Source organism: Emydura macquarii, unplaced genomic scaffold (assembly GCF_026122565.2).
Source record: "Emydura macquarii macquarii isolate MOO-44397 ecotype Brisbane River unplaced genomic scaffold, CSIRO-AGI_Emac_v2 contig_823, whole genome shotgun sequence".
NCBI lineage: Eukaryota > Metazoa > Chordata > Testudines > Chelidae > Emydura > Emydura macquarii.
This window is the reverse complement of record NW_027130960.1, coordinates 8,065-15,650: the sequence shown is the minus strand read 5'-3', so window position 1 is coordinate 15,650 and position 7,586 is coordinate 8,065. Positions and strand designations below refer to the sequence as shown.

General features: G+C 48.6%; 1 protein-coding gene across 1 annotated transcript; it reads right to left on the bottom strand.

Annotated features, from left to right (window-relative positions):
* Positions 1 to 1,311: 1,311 nt before the first annotated feature.
* LOC137149777 (olfactory receptor 14I1-like) lies at positions 1,312 to 2,271 on the bottom strand. The gene has a single exon (XM_067543378.1). It carries the CDS (start codon positions 2,269 to 2,271, stop codon positions 1,312 to 1,314), a length of 960 nt encoding a protein of 319 aa, XP_067399479.1.
* Between the last annotated feature and the right edge of the window lie 5,315 nt (positions 2,272 to 7,586).

The window sequence follows — 7,586 nt, the reverse complement described above, 5'->3', positions numbered from 1 at the left end:
TTTTGTGACCTTCCTCATGTCTTCTCTCTTTCTAATTCTCAATTTTGCCGTAGCTCTTAACATTTAATTTTTATTTACAGCATCAATTCATTACTTTTTAAAGGGTGTTCTACTTTAAATTGTTCAAGGATCAGAATGTGCCACTCTCTCTCTCATGGAGTGGGGCCTTAATGTCTCAGTAGAAGTATCAGGTCAGAGGAACACCTGGAGTTAGATATTACTCATTGTAGGAGTGAGTGCTGGAATCCAGGTTGGGAATTTTAAAGGATACTTAGACGGTTAGGCACCCAAATTGTTGTTGCCCACCCATCTCCTCTAGGCCTTTATGAAAATCCACCTTTCCTGTTCAGAGCATAATTCTAGAAGCACTTATCACCAGAGTACAAACATCTTGGGGATGACATTGCTGGTGAGGGGGACCTCCAGGAAGTTGCGGATGAAGGGACATAATGGGCTGATGAGTCTGCAGAAGAAGGCCCAGAGATTCTGGCTTTGCGATAAGCTTGTTATTTTAGGTAAAGAATACACACCACAGAAGGAGAGAGTAATTCCAGTGCACCAACTGTAGTTTTATTTGACTGGGAAAGGAGAGAAATGGGGATGATGTCAGCTTCTGATACCAGTTTGGTGTTAGCCTTAAGGCGTATCATAACCCTAACCCATAACCAGCTAGGATTTAAGCATGAGTTCATCTTTAAACCTTGAATGGGGCCAATCTGATGTTTAAAGTGAAGAATGGGCTGAAGTGGCTTGTGGGACCAGGGCCTTTACACAGAATATTCAAAGTGAGTGTTAAGTTCATAATCACAGGTCAAATACTGAAAATCCTGTCTAACCAAACACTTACCATCTCTCCAGGCCTTCCCCCTTCCAAACCCACCTGGAACACATATACAAAGAAAACTAACAAACATCTAAGGAAAGATAAACTAAAACTGTGACTAACGAACAAAAAACACAAACAACAAATGTGCTCATATCTCTGATAGAGTTTTTGTCCTTAAAATTAAGAAGAGACCCAAACCACACAAGGGTCTTTGCTATGGTTACCATGAACAAGGTGCTCAGATACTGTGGTGATGGGTAGCAGTATGTGATAGATAGATAGATATGTAGATAGATAGATAGATTCCTATCTTAATTGCATTAACATAAAACTATAGTAATTACTTTTTTTCGTGAGTATTGTTTCCCTGGATTGTTACTAGTGTTAAAACCCAATTCTTCATAAACAGATTGCACAGTATGCTCTGGTGGAGACAATAATGTCACCAGATGATTATATTTATAAAGAAACAATGAATGAAATTGCTACCGAAGGAGACATATGGACATTTTATTCTTGCTGAATAACCTCCAGCACATCCATTTACTCACTGCACCATTGATCTCCTTGTTCCTCATGCTGTAGATGATGGGATTCATCATCGGTGGCAACACGGAATAGAGAACAGCCAGTAAGAGATTCAGATCAGAGGCTGAGCTGGAGGTGGGTTTCAGACAGGCAAAGATGCCAGTGAAAACAAACAAGGAGACCACAGTGAGGTGAGGAAGGCAGGTGGAGAAAGCTTTATGCCGGCCCTGGTTACAGGGGATTCTCAGCACCATGGTGAAGATCTGAACATATGACATAGTTATGAAAACAAAGCAGCTTAAGACTAAGCACACACTAAAGACAATAACTCCAATTTCACTGAGGTAAGAGTCAGAGCAGGCCAGCTTGAGGAGCTGGGGGACTTCACAGAAGAACTGATCCACCTTGTTGCCTCCACAGAAGGAGACTGTGAAAGTGTTCCCGGTGTGCAGTGCGGAGTAGAGGATGCCACTGGCCCAGGCACTGGCAGCCATTTGGACACAAGCTCCGCTGTTCATCACCATCTCATAGTGCAGTGGTTGGCAGATGGCGACGTATCGGTCGTACGCCATGATGGCCAATAAGGCAAAATTTGCTGAAGCAAAGAATAAGGAAAAAAAGACTTGAGCGACACATCCGGAATAAGAAATGGACCTGGTGTTCATGAGGGAATTGACCATGGATTTGGGGATGATGACGGAGATGGAGCCGAGGTCTAGGATGGACAGGTTCATCAAGAAGAAGTACATGGGGGTGTGAAGACGATGGTCGAGGGCTATGGCTGTGACGATGAGAAGGTTCCCCACCAAGGATGCCAGGTAAAGCACAAGAAACACCACAAAGTGTAAAATCTGCAGCTCCCGAACATCGGAGAAGCCCAGAAGAAGGAATTCGGTCACGGTGGTTTGGTTGGACATTTTTTTCCTCAGTCCATTGTGTGATGGCTGTGGAGGGAATGAGACGGGCAGTGGTTCGGATTAGAGCTACAAAGGGAATGGCCCGGATTCCCCTTTCCCTGAGATCTGATTGTATGAATGTCAAAGGTGCAGGGCACTCGTCGTTTACAATGACTAGGTGTTGTTAGTGCTCCTCAGGTTGACAATCAATCTAGTGTGTTATCACACAGGTGTACATTGGACCGGCTCCTTTAAAATCAATGGAGCTTTGTTACTTGACCTCATCTGAGGCTGCGTCTCAAGGAGTAGCTTGTTCAGATGCAGAGTGAAGGATGGAACAAAGCAAAATCCAAATCCAACAATCCTCGCAAAGAAGAGCCTTCCGTCCTGACCATACCAACCTCACACCTTAGCCATGAAGCTGATAGACTAAAACGCCAGTACCGCCTGATTCCCACGCTGCAGGGCAATATGATGTGGACTCCTCCAGCATGGGAAGTGGCAGCATTTCTATCCCCAGCTCTGTGCCTAGACGGCTGCTGCCTGCTTCCCAACTGATTTACGGCACCAAATCCCAGCTTCACTTCTGCCTGCGTGTAACAATGGGCCAGTCTCATCCCTCCATTACCGCTCTCTTGCATTGTTTACTCTTGCTGTGCGGTGCAGTGGTTGCCAGGACACTTGGGCTCTGTTCTTGTTCCTGCCAGTGACCTGCTATGTGACCTTGGGCCAGTCATTTCCCCTCTTGGTGACTGTTCTCCTCCCTCCCTTTCTCTGCCTTATCAACTAGGCCTTTTGGTGAGGGGTCCTGGTCCATAACTTAAAATGTACTGTGGCCGCTAGTGGGATTTTCAGAAGCGTCTATGCACTGAACAACCCTTGAAATCAATGACATTTACGCTACTAGGTGCTTCTGATAACCTCACTAGGTGTTTAAATACCTTTGGAAACATCACCCCATGTCTCGTTATGTGTACGTTCTGCACATCTGTTTATACTCAGCCAGCAAATGTCTGGAGCTAAACCAAAAGGTAATTCTGTTCCCCATGAGCTCCTATTTATCCTTGAAAGGGGTCAGGATAGACAGGTGTTTGCTGCTTGGTTCAGCTCGAACCCAGCGTTTAAAGGGGCTAGTCCGTATAAAATATTCTGTGCACTCTATCAATTTTATTAGTTATTCAGTTGTTAGCTCCTGGCAACTATCCCTTTAAAAGAGAAATCGCACAGATGCAACAGAATAAATGGGTTTGAAATCAAGAAATCTTAACGTTCTGCAATTTTATGTAAAGTTTAAGGCTGGGTGGAAAATTTTTCCCCAAAAAGGAAAGGATTTTGGGTTCTCAATGAGGCAGTAGGTATCTGATGAAACTGAGAGTAAAAGTCTTAATGAAACAGGTGATGCATCCAGTCATCCAGCACCAGGATTCTTTGATCAATATCCATCTCTATACCAGAATCTAGAAGCTGAAGGCACAGCTATCTGAGAATCCTTTCCCCCTCATTCTAAGACTGTCCTGACAGAACCAGACTCAGATCTGCCACTCTCCGCAGATGAGCTGTGTGTAGCTGGCTGTGAGCTGCACTGACATTAAAGGAGCGATGCTGCGGGAGGGCAATTTATCCACGTCTGTTTGCTAAGGGCTAGTGGGATGCACTCCCTGGAGCCCTGCACGGCTCAGAAGCAGGGGCCCAGAGGCAAAAGTTCATCAATGGCTTGATTTTAAAGCCATTACAATCCTCTAGTCTGACCCCCTGGCCTGCCACAGGCCCTGGGATCTCCCCCAGAGTTCCCTGACTCCAGACCAGTTTCTGTGTTATCTGTGGGCCAGGATTACAAAGGGATTTTGGAACCTAGAGATGGAGATGGGTGCCTAGTGGGATTTATCAAAGCTCATGGCAAAGTCCTGTTGCCATCCAAGGGGAGTTAGACACTTACCCTGCTTAGGTGCTACTGTACATTCCACTAGGCGCCAATCAACTTCTTCAGATGCCTGCACCCCTTTGTAATGCTGATCTAGTGTCTGTTTTCATCTCGCTGCTCCAGGGCAGGGGCCACTCTGCTTCCTCCAGCTCTTCTCCACAGACCCCTTTAGAGGGATCCCTGACCCCTTCCCAACTGTCACAGTGCCCCTGGCCCTTAAAGGGGCAGGCCACCCTGTTACAATATCTTTATACAGCGCCTTGCACCAGGGCTGTGCTTTTTAGGTGCTACCACAATATACTTGTGCGAGTATACTTGTTTTGTAAGAATGATACAATATCTTTGTACAGCACCGTAGCCAGGAGGTGTGGCCTCCCTATGAGATTGACTCAGAGGGAGAGCCAATCCTACCCCGTGGGTTTGAGCCCAGAAGGACACCACCTGACCGGAAGCAGGTGGGCGGGGCCAGGCCTTTAAAACCCAGGCCTGCTAGCTCAGTTAGGCCCCGGTGACCAAGGGAGAAGGACACCTCTGCCTTGGGGCTTGAGCCTAGGCCTGTACCAGCAGCCCACGCAGAGGGGAAGCTGCCGGACCTACCCACGGCGTGGGGCTCTGCCGGTCCGGAGGAGCTGCCTGCTTCCTGGGACCTGGAGGAAGACCTGCCCGAGCTGCCTGGGACCTGGAGAACCTGCCGGTGCTGCCCAGTGCCTGGGGGCCTGAGGACTTGGAGGAACTGCCCTCCGCAGAGGACCCTGTGCAGTTTCCGGAGCTGCCGCCGGTTTATGGGGAGGGATTTGTGGGACTCCCGCACGCCTTCGAACCCAGCACCCCAGAGGGAGGCGACGAGGCCCAGGTACTTTAGACATAGGGTGGGAGGAAGGAGCCCAGGGAAGCAGGCTATGGTGCGGCTGAGCTGCGGCTCGCAGTGAGTCAGTGTGTTTCGGTTGGAGCCCTGCCGACCGAGAGACAGGACAGGACACCCTGTCACAGCCAGGGCCCTGGGCTGGGACACAGTGGAGACAGGTGAGCCTTCATCCCCCTCCCCCATTCCCTCCCCCTGACCTGGGCTGGATGCCGGCTAGTGCCAGAGCCTGTCCCTTACTGCCTGTCCTTCCCTGCCTAAGGGCCGGGCATAGACTGCAGCTCACCCTGCTAAGGGCTCGAGCGGGTGGATCTGCTTCTGCCTGCCCTCCCCGACTGGCAGACCATAGACTACTGACTCCCCCGGCTAAGGACTAGAGCCGGCTGTCCTATGCCCTGCCCTGCCCTGCCCTGCCCTGCCAAAGGGCCGGCCATAGACTGCCACTCGCCCTACCAAGGGCTCGAGCCTACCAGGGTTTGCTTTCCTGCTCTCTCAAAGGCTAGGCTAGGTTTGTTTTTACCCCAGCAGGTCGCTGTTGTGCAAAGGGAGGGAAGTGTAGCTGTCAAGAAGGGGGAAGGTGCCTCTTAATCTCTGGGTTTGGGGTGGTCACTTGCTGGATGAACCCTGCAAGCAGTAACTAGAAGGCTGGAAACAGGCAAGACCCTTATTCTTGCAGGCTCGTTACTGGGGTTAGGGCTCCACGCCGTCGCTGTGAAACATTACGGCACCCAAAGTTACAGGGAGGGCGGGATGGAGGGACTCCTTCCTGGTCTGTGTGATCCCCACAGTGTCACGATGATAGTCCCACAGCAGTATAACTGATCTGCCTGGTACAGCACACATGAAATCAGACACATGCCTGCCTAAAAAAGGCTTCGAGTTCTGGTTTTGGACTGGAAAAACCACCTTCCAGGAGCGTTGGGTTCTGCTGGAGACCAGGGAGGCTTTTCACGTCCAAAACAAACCAATATGCAGCTGTTGGGCCCCTTCTGGCTGGGCATCTGTCCTCATTGTGGGCCTCCCACATCCTAGGGAGGTTATAGACTCACTGTCCCACTCCCTCCCCGTCACAATGACTACCTGTTGTCATTCACAATTGCAACCCATAGTCAGCCATGATGAGCATGGATACTCCCTGGGGCTAGGAAAGCAGGGTGAGAATAACTCTATAACCTGGTCCTTTTCATCAACCTCCCCTGTGCAGATCCCACCACCCCCGCCTGTGCTCTCAACCCACCATTTGGGCTGGGACCTCCAGGAGAGGGCTCATTTGAATATTAAACTTTAATCTAGTAATTCAATTTGTGGAATTGGATTCTCATTGTAGCGTACAGTTCATGTCGTTCCTCCAGATACATCCATCACAGAACTCATCCTCCTGGGATTTGGGAATCTCCCTGATCTGCAGTATTTTCTTTTCCTGCTGTTTCTAGTGGTCTACATTGTGACTGACTGAGAATATTCTCATCCATGCGCTAATTGTGGCTGATCGGTACCTTCATACCCCCCTATATTTCTTCCTGGGGAACTTGTCTTGCTTGGAGACCTGCTACACCTCCACCACCTGCCCAGGATGCTGGCCGATCTCCTGACGGGGGACAGAATCACTTCTGTCTGGGGCTGCCTCACGCAATATTATTTGTTTGGTTTCTTGGGAGCCACAGAGTGTCTCCTAGCGGCAATGTCTTATGATTGGTATGTAACAATATGCAAACCAATGCATTATGGAGCCCTTATGAAAGGCAGCTTATGCCTTCGGCTAGCAAGTGGTTCTTGGGTATGTGGGTTTTTGACTCTTCCCATAATAGCATTTCTTATGATACAATTCACTTTCTGTGGTCCCAATGAAATTGACAACTTGTTCTGTGCAGCGATGCAAATAATAAATCTCTACTGCAGTGACATGTAGCAGATGGAGTTTGCTGTTACCTTCCTGGTAGCTTTATTCTCGCTGCCCCCCTTTACACTTACGCTGGCATCTGATGTTTGTATCATCACCACCATCCTGCCAATCCCTTCCACCACCGGGAGGCAAAAGACCTCTTCCACCTGCTCTTCCCACCTCAGTATGGTGACCATTTTCTATGGGACCCTGGTCACTGTGTATCTGCTACCAAAAACCCACAGGTGAGAGACCTAAACAAAGTGTTCTCCATCTGCTATTCAGTGCTGACTTCTCTGGCCAATCCCTTTATCTACAGCCTGAGAAAAGAGGTCAAGAAGGTCCTGAGAAATTGTCAGTAAATGTCTCGATGTTACGATGATTCAGAAACCTCAGTCTGTTCTGAAGGCAAAATAGTAATTGTCATGCGGGCTAACTTGAGAGGGGGGGCAGTTAGTATATTGTGTGACATCAGCATGGCAGAATCATAATAATCCATGTGGGATAGGCCATGTCAGGTGTGGTTAGGAAGGTTATGTTATGCTAAGTAAGAGAATATTACTTATGTTCATGTGTAATATGTGACATGGAAGTTATAGATGTATTTGAAATATCTGTGTTTCAAATAGTGCTGCCGGGCAACACCCCAGATAGGATGGCTGCAGAACAAT

Coding starts and splice junctions, on each gene's coding strand:
- LOC137149777 (XM_067543378.1), bottom strand. CDS start 2,271: ATGTCCAACCAAACCACCGTGACCGAATTCCTTCTTCTGGGCTTCTCC.